We start from the raw sequence: 24929 nt of genomic DNA, 5'->3' as shown, positions 1-24929 counted from the left end.
AACCACTGCAAGTCTCAGAGCGAGTGACGTTTGAAACGCTATTAGAGCGCACCCCGCTAACTAGCTAGCCATTTCACATCGGTTACACCAGCCTAATCTCAGGAGTTGATAGGCTTGAAGTCATAAACAGCTGCTGGCAAACGCACGAAAGTGCTGTTTGAATGAATGCTTACGAGCCTGCTGCTGCCTACCATCGCTTAATCAGACTGCTCTATCAAATCATAGACTTAGTTATAACATGATAACACACAGAAATACGAACCTTACGTCATTAATATGGTCGAATCCGGAAACTCTTGAAAACAAGACCTTTATTCTTTCAGTGAAATACGGAACCGTTCCGTATTTTATCTCACGGGTGGCATCCATAAATCTAAATATTCCTGTTATATTGCACAACCTTCAATGTTATGTCATAATTACGTAAAATTATGGCAAATTAGGCAGCCCACACTGTTGCATATAACCTGACTCTGCGTGCAATGAACGCAAGTGACAAAATTTCACCTGGTTAATATTGCCTGCAAACCTGGATTTCTTTTAGCTAAATATGCAGGTTTAAAAATATATACTTCTGTGTATTGATTTTAAGAAAGGCATTGATGTTTATGGTTAGGTACACATTGGAGCAACGATACGCACCACATCGATTATATGCAACGCAGGACACGCTAGATAAACTAGTAATAACATCAACCATAACCATGTGTAGTTAACTAGTGATTATGATTGATTGATTGTTTTATATAAGATAAGTTTAATGCTAGCTGGCAACTTACCTTGGCTTGGCTTACTGCATTCGCGTAACAGGCAGTCTCCTCGTGGAGTGCAATGTAATCAGGTGGTTAGAGCGTTGGACAAGTTAACTGTAAGGTTGAATCCCCCAAGCTGACAGGGTAAAAATCTGTCGTTCTGCCCCTGAACGAGGCAGTTAACCCACCGTTCCTAGGCAGTCATTGAAACTAAGAATGTGTTTTTATCTGACTTGCCTAGTTAAATAAAAGGTGTAAAAAATATTTTTTTCATCGGCCAAATAGGTGTCCAAAAACACAGATTTCCGATTGTTATGAAAACCTGAAATCGGCCCTAATTAATCGGCGATTCCGATTAATCGGTCGACCTCTAATATCGGCAGTAAAACGAGTCCTAAAATCGACATAACCTGAAGGAAGAAGCCACTGCTCCAAAACCACCATAAAAAGCCAGACTATGGATTGCAACTGCACATGGGCACAAAGATCGTACATTGGAGAAAAGTCCCCTGGTCTGATGGAACAAAAATAGAACTGTTTGGCCATAATTACCATCATTATGTTTGGAGGAAAAAGGGGAAGGCTTGCAAGCTGACGAACATCATCCCAACCGTGAAGCATGGGGGTGGCAGCATCATGTTGAGGGAGTGCTTTGCTGCAGGTGGCACTGGTGCACATCACAAAATAGATGGCATCATGAGGAGGAAAATTATGTGTATATATTGAACATCTCAAGACATCAGTCAGGAAGTTACAGTTCGGTCGCAAATGGGTCTTCCAAATGGACAATGACCCCAAGCATACTTCCAAAGTTGTGGCTTAAGGACAACAAAGTCAAGATATTGTAGTGGCCATCACAAATCCCTGACCTCAATCCTATAGAACATTTGTGGGCAGAACTGAAAAAGCGTGTGCAAGCAAGGAAGCCTACAAACCTGACTCAGTCACATCCGCTCTGTCAGGAGGAATGGGCCAAAATTCACCCAACTTATTGTGGGAAACTTGTGGAAGGCTACCCTCAACATTTGACCCAAGTTAAACAATTTAAAGGCAATGCTACCAAATACTAATTTAGTGTATATGTAAACTTTTGACCCACTGGGAATGTGATGAAAGAAATAAAAAGCTGAAATGAAGCAATCATTCCATGTTATTATTGTGATATTTCACATTCTTAAAATAAAGTGGTGTTCCTAACTGACCTAAAACAGGGAATTTTTACTAGGATTAAATGTCAAGAATTGTGAAAAACGGAGTATTTAAACTTCCAACTTCAACTGTATATTCTAACAGACAGGCAGACACACAGGCAGAAAAAATATAATTACTTAACACATTGGAAATAATTAACAAAAACAGAGAAGATTAGAATGCTATTTGGCCCTAAACCGAGAGTACACAGAGGCAGAATACCTGACCACCGTGACAAACCCAAAATTAAGATAAGCTTTGACTATGTACAGACTCCGTGACCATAGCCTTGCTATTGAGAGAGGCCGCCGTAGGCAGACCTGGCTCTCAAGACAGGCTGTGCACACCGCCCACAAAATTAGGTGGAAACTGAGCTGCACTTCGTACACATTTCCCATTCCAATAAAGCCCTATGAATTGACTTCAATTCTAAGAGGGCAAGAGACTAACAGGCAGAAGGGTGCCAACAGCAGCAGTAATTCCTGGGGAAGAATATCTCCAGTGGATGAAATTAGAATCTCTTGGAGGCTCTCTGACCCCCTGCCTGCCCACCCTCTGCCCCCCCTGGTGAGACCCACTCCCCTGGGGGCTTACTGTAAGTGCCTTACTCACACTGATAAGAGTGGAGAGAGAGCACTTTTAATTAATCTGCTTTACAAGGAGGAGGGTGGAGGAGAGGGTGTGTGTGTTCACTGTTCAGCAAGCATGGCATCTTCACTCCCTTTGTCAGAGCTTATTAGAAAAGCATCCAGCAGCACCAGCCTATTCTGGGCTTAGTGGTGCTAGCCTACAGACCTTGTACCTAGACAGGACTGGGTGAGCAGGGTTCCCCAATAGGTCCCTTCCACAAACACAGGATCTTAGAGGCACCAGCACATACAGTTATACACATAAGGTAATCTATTCACTGTTGTGAAATGGAAAATGCATTAGTTAAATTAGTAGTATGAAAGTAGCTATGGTATAAATACATGGACGATGATAAAAAAATAAATCAGGGCTTCAAACTACATTTTCCAGGCTGGGCCTGAAGTCAGAGGCAAAGTTCCTCCCTCCTCACCATCAAACTATGCATAAAGATAAACTACCCACAAAAAAACTGTGGTGCCCACTCGCCCGTTTCCAGTATACACACACTTATTCTCCCAGTTTCTACTTTGGCAGGGCTGGCTGAGCGCAGTCCATTCACCCTAAAGTGGATTCTGGGACAGACAGAGCAGAGCTTGGCAGCATGAAACACTGATAGGGCCAAAAGAAGCTCCACATGGCACCATTCATACTCTACTCTAGCATCTCACTACAACACACTCAAACAGAAACATCTCCCACACACCAAAATACCTGCTTGAGTAAGAACACAAACTCATACAGTGTATGAGGGTTCAATGTTTATGATTGTTTAGGCTAGAAGACCAGCCTTGTTTGTTACAAAACAGACATGGCATTTATGAAAGGGAGATCATGGGCTTTATGAACAAGAGATCATTCTGCGTGGCCCTGGGGAATTCTGACCCGTAAGAGGATGTTGGAGACATATTGGGTCATATGTGGCCTTTTTTTGAAGTCATGTGTGGCCTGGAGATTGGCCCTGCATTCCCGTGTGCCTCTGGGTCTGGGCTAGACACACACACACACACACACACACACACCAGTGGGATGTGGTCGGGGCTCAGGATGGTGGCATTAGCCAGTAGAGTGACGGCATCTGTCTGACCATGCCCACCAGGGGGAGGATCAAAGGCTGATCACACAGATAGGATCAAAATGCTACTACTGTACTAAAAAGGTTCACTACTACCATCCTGGCTTTGAGTATCACAGGCTCAGTATGATCACAGACAGCCTGGGAGGATCAGACACACACTACTACTGCATTAATATCATACTAATAACACACTACAGGGACACTACTACCACGCTGACAAGGAGGATCACACAAAACACAGACAATGCGGTCAAAAAAGATGAGCAGACTGTCTCACACCAAAAGGCAGGCAGAGACAATGTCAGAAATACCAAACAGTCCATGTACTCATTAGTGACGAAGGGTATACCGAAACATCGCTACTTATTAAATACAACATAAAAACCGATTTGATATTAGAATTTTTGTTGCTTTCGGTACCCCAAATGTGTCCCACGGATCAAAAGCCTGTATCAGTGAAGGTGATGTCCCCCTAATAATGCCAGCCCACACTGCCTATTCCACTTAGCCCAGCACTGGGAGTCTGGGCTGCATCATGTTAGCTCCCCACTCATGCTCCACACTTGAATGTGACACGGCATTTAGAAATGTTGAAACCATTACTGTTGCAAAACAATGTCAATACAGGCTAGAACACTTTACAACGCAAGAAGATACCAGTAGCTTCCAGCTTTATAGGCAGACTTTCCTTGCTAGATTACAGCTAAAGCTGACATCAGTTCACCTCCCTAGTACTTTGTGATAATATGCCAACCATAACATAATATGCTGATTTTAAAGATAATTGCCACCAAAACTTTATTAATTCACTTTATTGGCCACTCACATTTCTCCCAAAGATAATTTGCCTCAAACAAGTAGGGTCTATCTGCAGACCGTGTTAACTACATGCCTCAGCACTACACTACAATTCAATTGATTGGACATGATATATTAGGTCTCACAGTTGGCGGTGGATGTCAGAGCGAAAAACAAGCAATGAGGTCAAAGGAATTGTCCGTAGAGCACCGAGACAGAATTGTGTCGAGGAACAGATCTTGGGAAGGCTACCACACAATTTCTGCAGCATTGAATGTCCCCCAAGAACACAGTGGCCGCCATTATTCTTCAATGGAAGAAGTTTGGAAGCACCATGACTCTTCCTGGAGCTGGCCACCTGGCCAAACTGAGCAATCGGAGGAGAAGGGCCTTGGTCAGGGAGGTGACCAAGAGCCCGATGGTCACTAACAGAGCTCCAGAGTTCCTGTGGAGATAGGAGAAACTTCCAGAAGAACAACTACCTCTGCAGCACTCCACCAATCAGTAATTTATGGCAGAGAGGCCAGACGGAAGCCAATCCTCAGTGAATTGCACAACAGCCCACTTGGGAGTTAGACAAAAGGAACCTAAAGGAATCTCAGGCCATGAGAAACAAGATTCTCTGGTCTGATGAAACCATGATTGGACTCTTTGGCATGAATGCCAAGCGTCAGGTCTGGAGGAAACCTGGCACCATCCCTACGGTGAAGCATGGTGGTGGCAGCATGCTGTGGGGTGTTTTTCAGTGGCAGGGACTGGGAGACTAGTCAGGATCAAGGGAAAGATCTGCTCCAGAGCACACAGGACCTTAGACTGGGGCAAAGGTTTACCTTCCAACAGGACAATTTAACATTTTATTTAACTAGGCAAGTCAGTTAAGAACAAATTCTTATTTACAATGACGGCCTAGGAACAATGGGTTAACTACCTTGTTCCGGGGGCAGAACGACATATTCTTACCTTGTCAGCTCGGGGATTCGATTTAGAAACCTTTTTGGTTACTAGTCCAATGCTCTAACCAACAGGCTACCTGCCCAATGACCCTAAGCACACAGCCAAGACAACGCAGGAGTGGCTTTGGGACAAGTCGCTGAATGTCCTCGACGAGCCCGGACTTGAACTCGACCTAACATTTCTGGAGAGACCTGAAAATAGCTGTGCAGCAACGCTCCCCATCGAACCTGATAGAGCTTGAGAGGATCTGCAGAGAAGAACATGAGAAACACCCCAAATACAGGTGTGCCAAGCTTGTAGCATCATACCCAAGAATAATCAAGGCTGTAATCACTGCCAAAAGGTGCTTCAACAAAGAACTGAGTAAAGGGTCTGAATACTTACAGTACACCAGTCAGAAGTTCAGACCCACCAACTCATTCCAAGGTTGTTCTTTATTTTTTACAATTTTATACATTGTAGAATACAGTGGAGACATCAAAACTATTAAATAACATATGTAATCATGTAGTAACCAACAACAAAAAGGGTTAAACAAACCTAAATATATTTTGACAGCTTTGCACACACTTGGCATTCTCGCAACCAGCTTCATGAGGTAGTCACCTGGAATGCATTTCAATTAAGAGGTGAGCCTTGTTTAAAGTTAATTTGTGGAATTTCCTTCGTTCTTAATGCATTTGAGCCAATCAGTTGTGTTGTGACAAGGTAGGGGTGGTATACAGAAGATACCCTTTTACCAAATAGGGCTAAGTCCATACTATGGCAAGAACAGCTCAAATAAGTGAAGAGAAATGACAGGTCCATCATTACTTTAAGACATTAAGGTCAGTCAATCCGGAAAATGTCAAGAACTTTGAAAGTTTCTTCAAATGCAGTCGCAAACAACATCAAATGCTATGATGAAACTGGCTCTCATAAAAGGACCACCACAGGAAAGGAAAACCCAGAGTTACCTCTGCTGCAGAGGATAAGTTCATTAGAGTTACCCGCCTCAGAAATTGGAGCCCAAATAAATGCTTCAGACTTCAAGTAACAGACACATCTCAACATCAGCTGTTCAGAGGAGACTGCATGATTCAGGCCTTCATGGTTGAATTGCTGCAAAGAAACCACTACTAAAGGACACCAATAAGAAGAAGACTTGCTTGGGCCAAGAAACACAAGCAAAAGACATTAGACAGAGTCCAAATTTGAGATTTTTTGTTCCAACCGCCTTGTCTTTGTGAGACAGAGTAGACGAACGGATGATCTCCGCATGTGTGGTTCCCACCGTAAAGCATGGAGGATGAGGTATGATGGTGCTTTGCTGGTGACACTGTCAGTGATTTATTTAGAATTCAAGGCACACTTAACCAGCATGGCTACCACAGCATTCTGCAGCAATACGCCATCCCATCTGGTTTGCGCTTAGTGGGACTATCATTTGTTTTTCAACAGGATAATGACCCAAAACACTTCCAGGCTGTGTAAGGGCTATTTGAGCAAGAAGGCGGGTGATGGAGTGCTGCATCAGATGACCTGGCCACCACAATCACCTGACCTCAACCCAATTGAAATGGTTTGGGATGATTAGGACCGCAGAGTGAGGGAAAAGCAGCCAACAAGTGCTCAGCATATGTGGGAACTCCTTCAAGACTTTTCGAAAAGCATTCCAGGTGAAGCTGGTTGAGAGAATTCCAAGAATGTGCAAAGCTGTCTTCGAAGGAAATGTTGGCTTCTTTGAAGAACCTAAAATATATTTTGATTTGTTTAACACTTTTTTGGTGACTACATGATTCCATATGTGTTCGTTCATATTTTTATGTCTTCAATATTATTCTACAATGTAGAAAATACTAAAAATAAAAGAAACATCTTTGATTGAGTAGGTGTCCAAACTTTTGACTGCTACTGTAAGTGATATTTCAGGTACATTTTTTTATGAATTTGCAAAAATTTGTAGTTATGGGGTATTGTGTGTAGATCGATGAGGAAAAATAAATTTAATCAATTTTAGAATAAGGCTGTAACATAACAAAATGTGGAAAAATCAAGGGGTCTGAATACTTTCCGAATGCACTGCAAGTACAAATATAAGGGAAACATGTAGCACAATCCCATGAAATCAGCCAAACAAGCTCAATAACTCAATGCGTGCACACTGTTGAATATACATCAACCTATATTGTGAATAGGCCTTCGCTACATCTAGATTTACCCAGTTTATCAATAGAGATTACCATTCAGATGTAAATAGATTGTTTTTACCAAAGTCAAATTGATTGTATAATTGATTGATTAATGCATACATGTTTGTCTCTGAAAATGTTTGAGCTAAAACAATTATAATATAATAATATTGAACTCAAGATGCCCAACGATTGAACAGAGCAGTAGCTGAGTCTCACTGTCTGGATCAAGAGCCATTCCTGTGACTTTGGCTAATATGTGTTTTTTTTTTGCCGTGGGATTGTTTGGTTATTGAGTATCATGATACACAACCTGGTATCTAAGTCAAAAGTCCGGTATCGTGACAACACTACTCATTATTGCGACACCACCTCAGCTAGAACAGTGAACATGTTCTAAAAATCTACTTTCCCCCTCACAGAAGAAAACATGTCTGACGTCTCCTCTCTAATGAGGGCAGGGGTGGTGTAGGTGTGACAGGAGTGACAGAGATGCCTGCACAGACCAGACCCACTCCATCCTTCCTCCCATGGCATGTCCCCTCTCACACCTCATCCCCTATGAGCTCACACCTTGGACTGGAGTAAGCATGGACACAGCTCAGCTCATTTTGGGGAGACACACAGTAACACTGCTCTTTCATTAGGGAGCTGTACCACCACCACCACACACCTCCATACTGTCAGATGTCACAGTGACAAACTATACATAGCCTTTGAAAAAGCCCAGAGGACATCAACATTAGCCGTGGCTTCTAAACCGCCCAGAAAAATACATCTGTCTGGCTAAAATCTAAGGCTACAGATGTTCCATAAAAGCTTACATCCAAAGACAAACTACTTATCGACTTGTTGGTCCCCAGTGTGTCAATATTTCCATAGTAACCGTCTGTAGTTATTCTACATCCCAAATAGAACAGCTTCATTCTGATTAAGCAGTGATCACTTTAAGCCTCACTAACCCAAAATATGCAGGCACTATCCTAGATCCTAGCTCCTCCTCCTGCAAGGGGACAGATCTTGTCTTAAAGTTCAGAGGTCAAACTGGTGTTCGAAATTGAGCTGGCTGCCAATGACGACAGCCTCCTAGGGAGCCCTTTCCCTCTGAACATTGATATCAGCAGTGGGGAGTGGCTCCTTGGACAGAGGAGATGTGACATGTATAAATCACCTCTCCAAAGACAATGGGACATATGAAGCACTCCTCTATTGGCGTGACGCCCCCCTCCACCTCTCTAAAAAGGTCAGACAGGAGACACTTGGGGAGACTTCAACACTCTCCCACTTTCACTCCCTCTCTTTCTTACTACCTCAGTCTTTCCCACACCACTGCTGTCCATCTCCGACTCTCTCTCTGTTAGACTATTAGTCTCTGCTGGGCTTAACACATTTCTAATCAGCTTACTGCCAATGAGACTAAGCCGGAGCTGAAAAGGCGATTGACGGAGAGCGTCTAGCCAGTGGCTGGCAACTGGTTAGAGCTGGGGGATGGCAACTATATAATTAGAAGAAAATCGTCAAAGCCAAGAGTGAGAGGAGCGAGACTAAAAGAGATGGAACCCTTGAGGATAATCTTAAGGTTAAATTAGTAATATAACAAATTAAATGGGGAGATGATTACAGTGAATGAGAAACAAAGAAAGCATTTACCATACATATGAATGTATAATCTGAGATGTTCGTGTACGCCCAGTACATCACTGGGGCCAAGCTTCCTGCCATCCAGGACCTCTATACCAGGTGGTGTCAAAGTTATTTTCAACTTTCCCTTACGGTACTTGTCGACTATCGGTCTTGTGCCGGTATTTAGCCTTAGATGGAGTTTACCACACGCTTTGGGCTGCATTCCCAAACAAAGACTCCAGCCACCCTAGTCATAGACTGTTCTCTCAGCTACCACACAGCAAGCGGTACCGGAGTGCCAAGTCTAGGTCCAAAAGGCTTCTGAACAGCTTCTACCCCCCCACCTTTAAAAAATATATACTGCTGCTACTCGCCGTTTATCTATGCATAGTCAATTTACCCCTACCTACATGTACATATTTCCTCAATTACCTTGACTAACCTGTACCCCCGCACTTTTACTCAGGACCGGTACCACCTGTAAATAGCCTTGTTATTGTTATTTTATTGTTGTCCTTTTTTTTCTTCTTAACACTCCATTGTTGGTTAAGGGTTTATAAGTAAGCATTTCATGGTAAGGTCTACACCGGTTGTATTCGGCGCATATGACAAATAACATTTGATTCTGTCACTATGTGATGATGAGCACTTCACACTGGCAGAGGGTGAGAAACCAGCAGTAGTGAGAAAAGGATTTGGCTGGTGCCAACAGTCAGTCCATCTCCTCTGGGATCTCCAGACAGACCACTCTGGTTCAGACACTTTCACTGTTTAGTATGCCCCTGGGCTCACAGAACTGAAAGAATAATTGTCTGAGTGCTTTGATACAAGATGGCTCCCTTTGTCACCAAGGCAGGTGCAAATACATGAGTGGTGAGTATAAAACAATGTATAGTGGGAAAGGCACTCAGTGTATCCGTCAGTCCATGCGTTACTACTCAAGAGAGTCTATTTGACTGGTTCAGGCTGTGGAACAATGAACTACGACTAATATAAACTCTGCCCATCTCAACGGTTCCCGTGGTGCTTCTTGGGCTGTGGATGGATATACTGTGGGATGGAGTCCAAACGGCCCACTTTGGAGCTCTAGTCCAAAAATGTCCAACCTTCATTGGTCCATTAGTTGTGGTAAAGCGTTAGTAGAACAAAGGTTTGGCTGTAGACAACTGTTTGCAAATCTAGAAGAGAGAAAGCTACTGCTAGCGGAGCTGGATGTCCAACAGAAAAATGCAGTTTCCCAGCAGTCTATTGTCCTCCTGTCCAGCCCAACGTATGCTTCAGGTAGGATGGGATGCCCTCTGGTCTGTAGCATTGTAACGGGTGGAGACTGCCTGGCAGTGGCACCCAAAGAGTTGGTTTCTGTGAGAAGCAAATCAAGAGAAATCCCATGGAAATACTTAGTGGTCACAGTCAGTCAGGGGTTTCAGGGCAGTGGGGGAGATCAGAGAGAGGCCAGGGAAGAGCTGGAAACCAGAGGGAGATTATACTCTCCCAATAGAGCTGCTACTATTAGTAGAAAAACAATTCTTTAGAGTGGACTGAAAATAAAGTGTGAAACATATTGGTCCATGTGGGGATGATCTGATGTCACTACTCTGCTGATGACACCTGCTCTGAGAGGCTTAATAGAAATGCAGAGAAAGTTGTTAATTCTTCACAGGCAGCAGAGAGAAAATCGATGGTCAAAAACTCTTGCCACAACCCTCTCCATTAGACCAGACTGTGGATCAGAGCTTCCACTAGAACTTTAGGGTTAGTTTTACACTTCTGAAACCCAACACAGACCGAAACCATACAACCCCCCTCCCCTTGGTGCAATATGCAGTCAAGTATTCCTCCCAAAAAAGTTGAATGGGGAAAAGGGCTTTAAAAAGAGAGAAGAAAGAAAAACAGCTTTGAATGGGAACAGATTAAGGAGGGAGAAGAGGGAAGAAGAAAAAGCACTGGAGGGCAATTATCTGGGCTATTTCTGGAAGAGTGCTTTTCCAGCCTCCAGTCGGAATGAAGGGAACAGGGAGGCCCTGTTTGGCAGCTGGCTGGAGAGGCGTGGAGGAATATGGAGGGAGAGGGATGGAGCGATTGAAGGACTGGCGGGTGGGAGTCCTGTAAAGTACAGGCCTGTGACCGGGTGAAGGGGGAACTCAGAGGCCTTCCCTGGAGGCCAGGCTGGCCATGACCGAGGATTGGAGACCCTTATAAAGCAGGCTTGAGACTGTGCAGGGCCAGGGGCCGGTTCCTACAGGGAAGAACCTTTAAGTGGAGTGGAGTGTGGGGGAGCAGAGCAGTGGTTGGAGGAAGGTGAGAAGGAGCACAATGCTTCAGTGTAGCAGTCAGTAAGGTCTTGAAGCAGGCAGCACAATGGACTTACTGTCAGCCACCGCTCTCCTCCACTTTTCTAGTTCTCCCTGACTCGCCTTTTAAATATCCACACAGCAACCTTTTCAGAGCCCCAGTAATGGTGTACTCGTCAAACAACCAGTGAAAGGACTCTTTCTGCAGTCAATGGGCAAGTCATGTTTTCATTTGAATGTCACCATTTCTGAGGTACAGCAAAGATGCCAAATTATCAACAGTGATATAGAAAAAGTAACTGTTTGGATAAACCATGGTGTGATCCCGTCTTGTGGTTAAAACTATGTTTGTTGAGCAAGCAGAACTAAAGTGCAAAGTTCCAATTTTTCTCAGCAAGTGGATGTGAGTCTTAAAAGCTACCTGCTAGCAAAAGCACTGTTCCATTCAGGAAAAACAAATGTTGAAAGTGTACAATGAATGATTCAATAACCATAATGTACATGAATCATTTACTGACATGAATGCATTTTTTTTTATGTACGGGTGGACAGTTGGAGGGAAAATTGTAATTCTTAAAGGGGGGAAAGGTTCATGAAGCAATCTTCAACAGCAGAAAAAAAACACGGAACTGGAGATGTCTTGAGTGTGTAAGCTACAGTAAACGTCAGCTTTCTAAAGAAGTGCTAGGCTACTCTGACTGGAGTAGTGCAACTATACTGAACAAAAATATAAAACGCAACATACTATATTTCAACACTTCTACTGAGTTACAGTTCATAAAGGCTGAGGAGCCAGGCCCAGCCAATCAGAATGAGTTTTCCCCCACAAAAGGGCTTTATTACAGACAGAAATACAAATCAGGTTGCTGGTCTCAGATGATCCCGCAGGTGAAGTAGCAAGATGTGGAGTTCCTGAGTTCCTGGGCTGGTGTGGTGTGGTTACATGTGATCTGCGGTTGTGAGGCCGGTTGGACGTACTGACAAATTCTCAAAAATGGCAATGGAGGTGGCTTATGGTAGAGAAATAAAGATTAAATTCTCTGGAAACAGCTCTTGACAATGGAAAAATGCTCACTAACAGGGATGTAAACAAATTTGTGCACAACTTTTTTGAGAAATAAGCTTTTTGTGTGTATGGAATATTTCTGCAATCTTTTATTGCAGCTCATGAAAATGGATTGAGAAGGTAGGATGAAGGGAGGAGCTGCAACTAGATGACTCCAGTAACACTTACTGCACTAGGAAGGGGGGCTCCCCTGGATGTCACTAAAAGGCTGGCTCTAGGCTGAGCTGGGTCTAGGCTGAGCTGGGTCTAGGCTGAGCTGGGTCTAAGACTTGTACACCTGCAAGACGGTTCCACACAAATTTGATTTATTGAGTGTTTTTGGGGAGTTAAAAAAAATGGAAAGTTGGGAAACCAATTTCAGTAATTCCAAGCAAACAGAAAAGTCAAAAGTCAAAACTGAAGAAACTGATTAACTTCAGAAGAAAGCCTCACAGTGGATCATAACATACTGAATGTGTGTGTTGAGAAAGCGGGAAAGAAAGAGAGAATGAGATCAAGCAAATCCTGGCAGAAAGAAAAGGTAAATCTCAGGGAAGCACATGGGAGTGAGTGGCGGTCTGAGTGAGTCCACAGCCTTCCGGAAAAACTAAAAAAAGGAATGCGAGCATCTGTCTGGTTGTCACTGGTGATTATTCCAGGCTAGAGGAAAAGTGCAGCCTCATCATTATTTAGAAGAGGAGCAACATCGCTTCAACAGGCTCTGAAGTGGGCATGTTTCCCTAGTGACAGACAGGAAGCTCAGAGAAGGACAAAAATACTGTTGCATCGCTCACATTTCCATTCATCTCCCATTTATTCAACACTGCTGCCGTCAGTCAGTCTTGAAGCTTAATCAGCCAATACTGAATATATTGAACAATATATGACAGTGAAAAGCAGTGGTATTATTAGATAGACTGAGTCACCCTGTGGTTCTGATTCACCCACCTCTTGCCCAGGCTGCTGAGTGGTGTGCCCAGGCTCAGAGGGACATTGGTGGGTTTGCGGTATCGTCCAGTCAGCCTCTGGGCTCCAGGGGTGGCTCCTTTCGGAGACTCTGCTGTCTGGCGGGCTGGACTGGCGCATGGCTTGACATTCAGTTCCTTCAGGATATCGTAGTTGATCTTAGTGGAGATCTTCTTCTGCTCCAGCATCTTCTCTATGGCCTCGTCGGCTGTGCTGGCATGGATCGGAGCCCGCTTCTTGGAGCTCTTGGGCTGCAGGGCACATAGTGGGATTTCAAATCACTCAGTATCCAGTCAAATGCAATTACTTATGCAAATTAGTGCTTTAGCTTAATGTACATTTGTAACTATACTTTGCACAACAAAGGGATGCTCTAGCTATGCGGCAGTATTATGGGAGGGGGCTGATTGTGAATTTGGACAACATGGCATAAGGTGGTTGGATCAGTGCTGTCAAAGACTCCACACCTCATTAGGTATCTATTGCGCTGCAGTTAATCCAGCTAGTGAAAACCAGAGAGCAGATGTTGGACCTAACAAGGAGGCTGGGCCTTGCCAAATACTGACGTGAAATGATAAACCCACTAGAGTGGAAAACATGCACACACATTGACACACCACAGCTTAGCATATATCCAGGCCACCCCAAGATCACTGCTTCTTTATACCAGTGGTTCACAACTGGTTTAGTCTCGGGACCCAAATTGAACCAGGTTGTCTATGGCGATCCAATAATCGTGTCACGATTTGTTGTTGTTGCCAAAATGCAATCTGGAACATGTTTACAGTAAATGCACCAATTATATGACAAAGGAACAACAGTCCCAACTTCTTCCATTGCCAATAATTCCACTTTGCCCATATTCTTGATGAAGAATGTTAAACTCACTGGTGTGAGATTAAAAAAAAAACAAATCCACTAAAGGCACTGCTAATAATTCTAAATTGAGAACTGATTGAAAAATAAAAAACAGGTTCATTATCATTTATACACACTTCCTACCTGATTTTAGTAGTTTAAGTTCAGACTGGTTTATTTTGACAAAAAAATTAAGTGTTTATTTGTATTATTCAGACACTCGCAACACATTCAAAACCTCCCAAGACCCAAATTTGGGTTGCAACCCACCAGTTGAGAATCGCTGCTTTAGATTGTCAGCATTTACCTTCTTGTCCTTGTAAATCCCCAGCTCCTTCTCTTTCGCTATCCGCTCTTCCTTTTCTGAAAGTATAAATGGATTGGGGGAATTCAATTGGAAATATAGTTATTTGTAAAGAGTCAATACAAAACAGTTTATTACAATATGTGCCTGGTGTGTTGTGGCCACAGGGGCTCTCTAAATAAATGCTAATTTAACCATTCTTCTAGTTGTTTAAAATGCAGTGGTAAATATGAAAATAAAAGCTTCCAATGAAATTAACATCCCCACCTGTCATGATTTATTTCTATGTGGTGGCACTGTCCACTCAGTTGTGCTGTATTTTGACCTCAGCTGAGCTCCTTCATGCATAGATTTTTCTTTGCACTTCCTCATTTTCAGCATGCGTTTGTGATTAAAATAGTCTTTATTCCAATGCATTTAATTTATCATCGTTTGCCTTTGTCAGTCAGCTGTTCAGAGCGCACACTGCTTTGTTTCTCAGGTGCGTGCAGATACTGATGTTCTCTGTACCATCCGGGGCCAGAAGTAGGCCATTTATTTTGCTTTATTATTGTCTATCAATATTTGTTTTCTTTCCTGGATCAGCTGACAGTCGACAATATCACTAGCCTAGAGCTAGACACCAATGTGCATCCAATAAGTATACGTTAATGATACTATGCCGATAGTTTCGGTAAGAAGCATTTGATTTTGTAATGACATAAGATTACATTGTCTGGGATTTGTGCCCATGGGAACTGTTTCTACGGCGAAACAAATCCAATCTTATTGGTCACATACATGTGTTTAGCAGATGTTATTGTGGGCGTGCTTCTAGTTCCGACAGTGCAGCAATATCTAACAAGTAATATATAAAACAATTTCACAACAAATACCTAATACACATCTAAGTAAATTAATGAAATTAAGAAAATATAAATATATGGATGAGCAATGTCAGAGCGGCACAGACTAAGATACAGTAGATAGTATAGAATACAGTATATACAGTTGCAGAAGTTTACAAGTCAGAAGTTTACATACACTTTAGCCAAATACATTTAAACTCAGTTTCACAATTCCTGACATTTAATCCTAGTAAAAATTCCCTGTCTTAGGTTCACCACTTTATTTTAAGAATGTGAAATGTCAGAATAATATTAGAATGATTTGTTTCAGCTTTTATTTCTTTCATCACATTCCCAGTGGGTCAGAAGTTTACATACACTCAGTTAGTATTTGGTATCATTGCCTTTAAATTGATTAACTTGAGTCAAACGTATCAGGTAGCCTTCCACAAGCATCCCAAAATAAATTGGGTGAATTTTGGCCCATTGGTGTAACTGAGTCAGGTTTGTAGGCCTCCTTGCTCGCACACGCTTTTTCAGTTCTGCCCACCAATGATGTGGGCAGGTGTTGCTTCAATATATCCATGTAATTTTCACTACATAAAGTGCACCAGTCCCTCCTGCAGCAAAGGACCCCCACAATATGATGCTGCCAACCCCATGCTTCACAGTTGGGGTGTGTTCTTGGGCTTGCAAGCCTCCCCCTTTTTCCTCCAAACATAACGATGGTCATTACGGCCAAACAGTTCTATTCTTGTTTCATCAGACCAGAGAACATTTCTCCAAAAAGTACGATCATTGTCCCCATGTGCAGTTTCAAACCGTAGTCTGGCTTTTTTATGGTGGTTTTGGAGCAGTGGCTTCTTCCTTGCTGAGTGGTCTTTCAGGTTATGTTGATATAGGACTTGTTTTACTGTGGATATAGATACTTTTGTACCTGTTTCCTCCAGCATCTTCACAAGGTCCTTTGCTGTTCTCGGATTGATTTGCACTTTTCACAAAGTACATTCATCTCTAGGAGACAGAACACGTATCCTTCCTGAGCAGTATGACGGCTGCGTGGTCCCATGGTGTTTATACTTGCGTACAATTGTTTGTACAGATGAACGTAGTACCTTCAGGCGTTTGGAAATTGCAACCAAGGATGAACCAGACTTGTGATTTATTTTGATTTTCCCATGATGTCAAGCAAAGAGGCACTGAGTTTGAAGGTAGGCCTTGAAATACATTCACAGGTACACCTCCAATTGACTCAAATTATCTAAATTAGCCTATCAGAAGCTTCTAAAGCCATGACATAATTTTCTGGGTTTTTCCAAGCTGTTTGAAGGCACAGTCAACTTAGTGTATGTAAACTTCTGACCCACTGGAATTGTGATACAGTGAATTATAAGTGAAATAATCTGTCTGTAAACAACTGTTGGAAAAATTACTTGTGTCATTCAAAGTAGATGTCCTAACCGACTTGCCAGTTGTTAACACGAAATGTGTGGAGTGGTTGAAAAACAAGTTAATGACTCCAACCTAAGTCTATGTAAATTTCCAACTTCAACTGTACATGTGAGATGAGTAATTCAAGATATGTAAACATTAAAGTGACGAGTGTTCCATTTATTAAAGTGGCCAATGATTTCAAGTCTGTGTGTAGGCAGCAGCCTCTCTGTGCTAGTGATGGCCATTTAACAGTCTGATGGCCCTGAGATAGAAGCTGTTTTTCAGTCTCTCGGTCCCAGCTTTGATGCACCTGTACTGACCTCTCCTTCTGGATGATAGGAGGGTGAACAGGCAGTGGCTCGGGTGGTTGTTGTCCTTGATTATCTTTTTGGCCTTCCTGTGATATTAGGTGCTGTAGGTGTCCTGGAGGGCAAGTAGTTTGCCCCCAGTGACGCGTTGCGTAGACCGCACCACCCTCTGGAGAGCCCTGCGGTTGTAGGCGGTACAGTTGCCCTACCAGGCGGTGATACAGCCCGACAGGATGCTCTCGATTGTGCATCTGTAAAAGTTTGAGGGTTTTAGGTGACAAGACAAAATTCTTCAGCCTGCTGAGGTTGAAGAGGCGTTGTTGTGCCTTTACCACACTGTGTGGCTGGACCATTTCAGTTTGTCAATGATATGTATGCAGAGAAACGTAAAAAAACGTTCCACCTTCTCCACTGTTGTCCTATTGATGTGGATAGGGGGTGCTCCCTCTGGTGTTTCCTGACGTCCACGATCATGTCCTTTGTTTTGTTGGCGTTGATTGAGGTTATTTTCCTGACACCACACTCCCAGAGCCCTCACCTCCTCATGTAGGCTGTCTCATCGTTGTTGGTAATCAAGCCTATTACTGTCTCGTGTGTAAACTTGATAAGTGAGTTGGAGGCGTGAATGGCCATGCACTCATGGGTGAACAGGAAGTACAGGAGGGGGCTGAGCATGCACCTTTGTGGGGCCCCAGTGATGAGGATCAGCAAAGTGGAGATGTTGTTTCCTACCTTCACCACCTGGGGGCGGCCCTTCAGGAAGTCCACGACTCAGTTGCACAGAGCGGAGTTCAGAACCAGGGCCCAGAGCTTAATGATGAGCTTGGAGGGTACTATGGTGTTGAATGCTAAGCTATAGTCAATTAACAGCATTCTTGCATAGGTATTCCTCTTGTCCAGATGGGATAGGGCAGTGTGCAGTGTGATGGCGATTGCATCGTCTGTGGACCTATTGGGGTGGTAAGCAAATTGAAGTGGGTCTAGGGTGACAGGTAAGTTGGAGGTAATATGACCCTTGACAAGTCTCTCAAAGCAATTCATGATGACGGCAGTGAATTCTATGGGGAAATAGTAATTTAGTTCAGTTACCTTTGCATTCTTGGGTACAGGAACAATGGTGGCCATCAATTTCACATAATGAAAATTTATGTTGACAGTTACACTTATAGCGCTTTTTCCAAGATCTCCAAGATCCATGATTTGTGCAGGGTTTAAGTTCATGGTTCTAATTCAATTGTTAAATGCTTAATAATGACAAATAACTGTCGTGTCATTGATGTAAGAAAAGGTAGTGCTATGTAAAAAAAAAAAAAAAAATCAACTCGTGTATTATATTGAATGCTTCCTATTCAGCGTGTGTTCATGAGTTTAAAATTGCCTTGACAGAGGGTAGGCTACTGGCAGTAGTGTAGGCCTAGCGAGGGTAAACTCAAGTAAATGCCGTTTACCCACCTTTTTTCAGAAAAAAATGCATTGACATTACCGGGAGCATTACTTTTTTCACCGTTTACGACCTATATATTTTTTTACTACTACACACTGGCTACCGGTAAGGCCTATTTGAAGTTTATGGTAATACACATTGTAGCCTAGTTTAGAAAGTTGACCATGTGTGTTAGGGAGACGGTCCCATTTTCCCCGGGACAGTTTCAGCCCCATTTCAACTGAAAAGGCTAAATTTGTCAGCAAGACACATCAATTAATTTAGGCCTAATCAATGGCAATCGCTGAATGTCATTGGGCACACATTTTGGTGTTTTGTAACAGATGTTTATTTCCATTAATCAAATAGAGTGAGTAGGCTGTACATGCAGTTTTGATGCTGGAATTATTTGAGTGGGCGAACAAGCACAGGTAGCCTACTTTGACGTGATTTATTTGACAGATAAAAATATCATGACTAGTTGTATTCCTGACACATTAAAAAGTAATGTACAGTTCAAATGACGTCTATTACTAAGCACATGAATTTTGCAATACAGAGACCCCCTGGGTGTGGCTGTACCTTTCTGCTCTTTCAAGTAGTCTTCATTCTGTTTCAGCCAAAGCTCAGTCTTGATTTTCACCTCTTTGTCATTCAGAAGATACTGCAGAGAATGGTACATAAATGACCTGTTATGCATTTCCAGGCTTTATTTGCTGGCAATCCTGTAAAGTCAGAATGAATAGATGGTTCAATATTAGGTGCAACATAAATTAAAATACAGTACATACCAGCTCAATCTCATCATCATCAATACCACTCAAGTCCAGCTCTCCATTTTCAGCATCCTCATCTGAAAAAATAAATTCAACATAATTATTAGAAATGTTAAGTATTGTAGGTTCTCAGGTACGCCAACCCACTCTGGGAGAAAGATATCAATTCCACAGCAGATAACACTTTACAAAATTCATCCAGTGTGTTTCTGCAAAAACAATTGTGCCTGGAGTTTCAGTAAATAATAAGCACCACAAATAAAATTAAAAAAACAATAAGTAATAGGTTTAAGCCTGATTTAAGCAGATCTGCCTGTACAGATTGTCTTTTCAATTACAATACGCTTTCAAGATTGTGGTACGCTTTATTTTCATGGAGTTGCTGAAACGTCAATTTGCATTTTGATGCGAGACAATGGATTCCTAAGCCTCATTTCCATTTTTACCCTCCTTCCTCTGGTGATTGTTCAGGTTGTCTGAGAAGAAACAGCCACCTTTATGCCGAGACAAGACAGGAGTGTTCTCAAATCCCAGGGAACTCAACACTTCAATGATGGACTGGAAAAAAAACATTCCTCACAAAGGAAAAGTCTGATTACCTTTGATAACAGAGACAAAATGATTGAGGGTTTGACTTCGGCAAGAAAAGAATAGAACAGCTTTCACACACAGATGAATCTCCTTGATTAGCCATTTTCTAATAAAGTGAGACTCCTTCGCCTGCCTACACACAGACAGTCTCAGTCAAAGGGAAGAGAATAGCGTCGTAAGAGGCAACGTGACAGGTTTATGGGAGCCGTTTAACTTCTGTCACCTCTGTTTGACGTGTTCAGAGAGCCATGCTTCCCTAGGTTAACACACTCACCACAGAAGCACACTTCAAAGCCGTGCCACACATATCCAGACAGGCTTCCCAGATAATTAAGGAGAGACAGGTGCACAGGACACGCCACACACACACACACACACACACACCTGCAATATTACAGAAGTTGCAATCCAGTCAGTAGTGTTCAGTAGGTCCCAATAGGTCTGGCCCAGCCATCTCAAAAGTTCCCTTCAGTGAAGTGTGAGGGGAATTTTTTCAATTTAACTCGGTGAGTCAGTTAAGAACAAATTCTTATTTACAATGACGGCCTACACCGGCCAAACCCGGGCGATGCTTGGCCAATTATGAGCCACCCTATGGGACTTCCAATCACGGCCGGTTGTGACATAGCCAGGATTCTAACCATGGTGTCTGTAGTGACGCCTCAAGCACTGAGATGCAGTGCCTTAGACAGCTGCGCCAGACAGGAGACGGACAGAGAACACGCTATTCATCCAGAGGAGCATGAGAACAGGGCTGGTGACAAGTTCAATTCATTTCCTTAAACTATGAGAATTACATTGCTTTTATCAAAACAAATTATTAAAGTAAATAATGATACTCTATGTGATGTGGAAAAAACGAAGAAAATAATAATGTACCGGAGTATAAAAAATTAAAATAGGCAGTAAATCGAGACAAGCTGCAAATTAATTAACGTGTTGTTTGCAGCAGGATAAAAGGCAGTGCAATTTACATTATATTCTCCTTTAATAATACCCTCTTAAAAATGACATCATGGTGGGAGATGGGCTTCTACAGTTTTTGTTCACACACTCTTGCACAGCACACCCTGTGTATCAATGCCACGAGCCCCGGGATTCCTTAGGCCTTTCCTTTCCCAATGAACACTTCTTTACCAGTAGATCCCCCTCCCCCTGGAGCACTCTAGAACGCACTCCAAATCCACCATGGAGGGGAGGAATGAAGGGTAGACCACTGTCAGATCATCAACTGTCAGGGCTGTCCACAAGCTAAAAACACCCAATTCTGATGTGATGTCAGAGATTAGATGCTACACCGCAGAGCTTCACTTATGTGTGTGAGTGTGAGAGAGAGAGAGAGAGAGAGAGAGAGAGAGAGAGAGAGATGGAGTCGCTGAGCTCCTTGAGCCCATATTTCAGAGAGACAAAACCACGGGGGAAAAAGAAAAAAAATATGGTCCAGCAAATTAGAAGGGAGCATCTCTGCGTCCTCCTCCCTTCTCCGCGCTCTGTCCAGAAAACACTCTCCAGAGTTTGTGATCGTCAGGATGAATCAGCTTGTGGCATGGTGCTGCTCACGGTGGATCACTATTACCGAAACATCAAGACTCCCTTGAGGTCCCCAACAACACCGCTGCTCCAAACACAAGGCTTTCCCTTAACCTGAGAACATGACAAGTCTCATCATCATGCAAAACCAGCCCAGTGATAAAGTCAAGCAGACTACATGGCAGCTCTGTGCTGAAGACAACCAAACAGAGCAGAGGAAATAAATAAAGTGTAATATTCTCCGACTGACATGGTTAGGCCAAGCTGAGGCAAGAAGAGCCCATTAAAATATGACCTCCCTAACCTTGACTGAGCCCAGACAGACCCTACTCCCACTCAGCCACCTGCCTGGGCCCCTGCCCTGAGCCAGAGGGAAGGCGAGAGAGATGGATAGAACGAGAGTGAGCGAGCGAGAGATTGGTGATAGATTTCATAGTGCTGCTGGGGGCAGAGCTGTGTGCTGGTTCACCATGTTGAGCACATCTCTATCACTAACCTTGGGACAGGGACCCACCAAGCATTACAGCCCACTTCATTATCTGTTCCAACCCTACCACATACATCAAACAGCATTCAGATATGTTATCATGGTACCTTGACAGTCCTTATGACATAATCCTGTGTTTGTGCTCCCTGGTTTCCACCATGCTAAATCAATAAACAGGTTTTAGCCCTGATGCACGCACAGCGAGTTAAAACCCTGTGTGAGTGAGTGTGTGAGTGAGAGAAAGTAACAGCCTGAGGCACAGGACTTCCTGCTCCTCCGTGGTAAACGGCAGCTGTCATCTCCACTCAGGCTGGGAGCTACAGACAGAGCATCTCCTTTTCCTCCCCAGTCCATGGAGACGGATCATGTCCAGTCACGAATCGCTCATATGACATGTGTCACAGACTATGATGCAGCATCTCACCAAGCTTAGGAGACACTACTGCAGCTCTTGGGAAACACATAATCAGCCTGGTTTTACATTTGAAATCACAAAGGGGCTTTGTGAGACTTCCTGACAAAGTGTAATAGGCCTGCAGAGATTAAAATACATACTAGAATGTTTTTATCCTAATCTTCCCGCTTTCGACATATGCATATCTCTATGATGTCATCAGTAGTCACCTTACCCCACCTTCCTCTGAGGGGCTGGCCATCCGGCCATCTGTCATGCTGGCCCTGGCCCTACAGACTGTACTGCCCCTAGGCATTGTAAAACACCCCACATCTCCGCCTCCTCACTGTGGAATTGAGGCATCTCCAGATGTCAGGCAGAGAATGTAAATGACAGAGCGGAGGACCTTTGTGTGTGTGTAGCTTCATCTGACCTCTATGATTATCTTCCTTCACATTTGGCAAACACCACAGTTTAAAGGCTAGCCCAGGTAGGTAGGTCAGATGGGTAGAGTGGTGCTGCTGCTGACTCAGTGAACATTTGATTCTATTCCATCTTGAATAGCTTCTAAATAGACCTTTAAACAGCCCAAAATTAGCAACTAGAGATGTTCTCACTGTTCACTTGGATCTGCCTTAAGATATTCACACACCAGAGGTCGTTATGCTCTCTGAATTATATTATATTTAGCTGTAAGTTTACAGAGTAGTAACTGTAGTCTTAGAATTGGAGTGTCAGGAGCCATGCTTAGGTAAGCAGGAGCCTACTTATTTACCAATGACTTTAAGCACTGGCAGTGGACAACTCCAGTCCTTGAGCGCTTGGTTGTCCAATGATTGATTGACCTTCAAATCAAAACCTGGTATGTGGGGGAAAATAAGGCACAAGTTTGTTTTCTGCGCAAACATCTGAAATGGTTCAGGGAAGTGCCAAGATTCACCTAAATCCAGAGGCCCAACACCTTTAAATGGCCCTTGCTGAGTGCTGACATTCTCAGCCTATAAAAGCAGAGCCGTTTAAAAAGTGCCCGAGGCTGACTGTGCTCAGTGATGCTGTTAAGGTCAGGCCCAAAGTCATTGATTGGACTAAGTGCCTGGGTGAAAACACAGGCCTTCAATCAATGCCTGCTCTAATGGTAAAGGACAGTGCTCCCTGAAGACAAAACTATATAGACTTTTGCGACAGAGTTATCATGTGGTTGCCGAGTCACAAAGCTTTGCCAAGACTGGCTGCTCTCTCCCTGACTCAAGTGTAAATGAATATGCCACTACTCAGAGACTAGAGCGTCTAAACTACAGCACACCTATTGTAACAATCTCTAGTCATGCCTCTGGTTTCCACCCTTCAATTAGAAGTCATCTGTACCAGAGACCGGATCTGGGAACAGAGAGGGTTCCAATCGAGATTTCTAAATAAAACCACGGGTCTGGGTCGGATCCGATATGATTGTCACGGGTCTCAGGTATGTGCAATTTTAACTGACTTGTCCGGAAGGGCCCATACAGATCCAAACGCAACTGCTGCAGTATAGCGAAAGAGACATTTTATTATTCATGCTGCTGCTCTTGCTTTTCATGAGTGGAGCATGGCGCATGTAGCATGTTGGCCAATCATGAATCAAAGTGGCACAAAGCGGCAGGTATAAAACCTGTGCGTGTGGCAAAAGTTAGAAGATATTTAATCAATGGAAGATGGAATAAATTACAGAATTAAAAAGTTATTGGAGAAGGATGGGCACCAATGACCAAGAACCACAACAGGTAGGCTGCTACTTAATATTCTGAACAGAGGTAACTGTAGGATGAGAAGGCATATTCACTGCAGCCTCAATTAGCCTAGCTAGTTAACTCCCGGGTTAATGCTGTCAAGACAGGTACTACATAATCATATTGGATGATAAATAACCTAACTATGCAGACTATTAGTCTACTATAGTGCGAGTATGCTTGTTTGGTTGCGGTCTCATCTCTCATCTGCTCACAGTATGGCCCCTCCCTGCCTGCTAGAGCAGCACCTCTCTCCCTTTATCAGCTCCAGTTAATAAAGTAGCAGAAATTACTTTCCCCACACTCTAGCTGTCTCTATGTTTTAAGAATTAATTTATGCATATCAGGTCCGGGTGGCAAAGCCCCAGGTCCATTTCGAAACGGGTCCAACATTTTGGACTCATGAAGATCCTCTCTACCTTCAATACAGGCGTTAGGGATGGATGACAGATTGGTTTAGTCTACTCAACTCCATCTTTAGTATCTTAAACACATGAATAGACTCAAAAGGACCCCTCCTCCCTTTCCTCTTAAGCCGTGCCCAAACCAACAGTGCACAAAAACATAACTGATCACACACACACAGATGAAAGACACCGTACTAATGACAAGGTCCTACTCTGTCCACTTAATGCTTCAAACATTGAGCTGGGGACCCTTGAACCTCCGCCCCTCCCAAACCCGCCAGTTTTGGAGAAGCTACTCTGAAAATATAGTTTACCAAGCTACCAATTA

The 24929-nt window shown here is 43.2% G+C and overlaps 1 protein-coding gene across 2 annotated transcripts in view; it reads right to left on the bottom strand.

The window, feature by feature from the left end:
• The window catches only part of brf1a (BRF1 RNA polymerase III transcription initiation factor subunit a), a 61718-nt gene that overhangs the window by 6308 nt on the left and 30481 nt on the right, over window positions 1-24929 (bottom strand). For both annotated transcript variants that reach the window (XM_064953650.1, XM_064953651.1), the window contains exons 13-16: window positions 19442-19503; window positions 19233-19314; window positions 14662-14717; window positions 13479-13747 (exon numbers count right to left, since the gene is read on the bottom strand). In XM_064953650.1, coding sequence (XP_064809722.1) covers window positions 13479-13747; window positions 14662-14717; window positions 19233-19314; window positions 19442-19503 — 469 coding nt within the window. The remainder of the gene's footprint in view (window positions 1-13478; window positions 13748-14661; window positions 14718-19232; window positions 19315-19441; window positions 19504-24929) is intronic.

The sequence above is a fragment of the Oncorhynchus masou genome, chromosome 32 (assembly GCF_036934945.1).
Source record: "Oncorhynchus masou masou isolate Uvic2021 chromosome 32, UVic_Omas_1.1, whole genome shotgun sequence".
Taxonomy (NCBI): Eukaryota; Metazoa; Chordata; class Actinopteri; order Salmoniformes; family Salmonidae; genus Oncorhynchus; species Oncorhynchus masou.
Note: the sequence above shows the minus strand (reverse complement) of the source record. Positions and strands in the feature narration are given on the sequence as shown.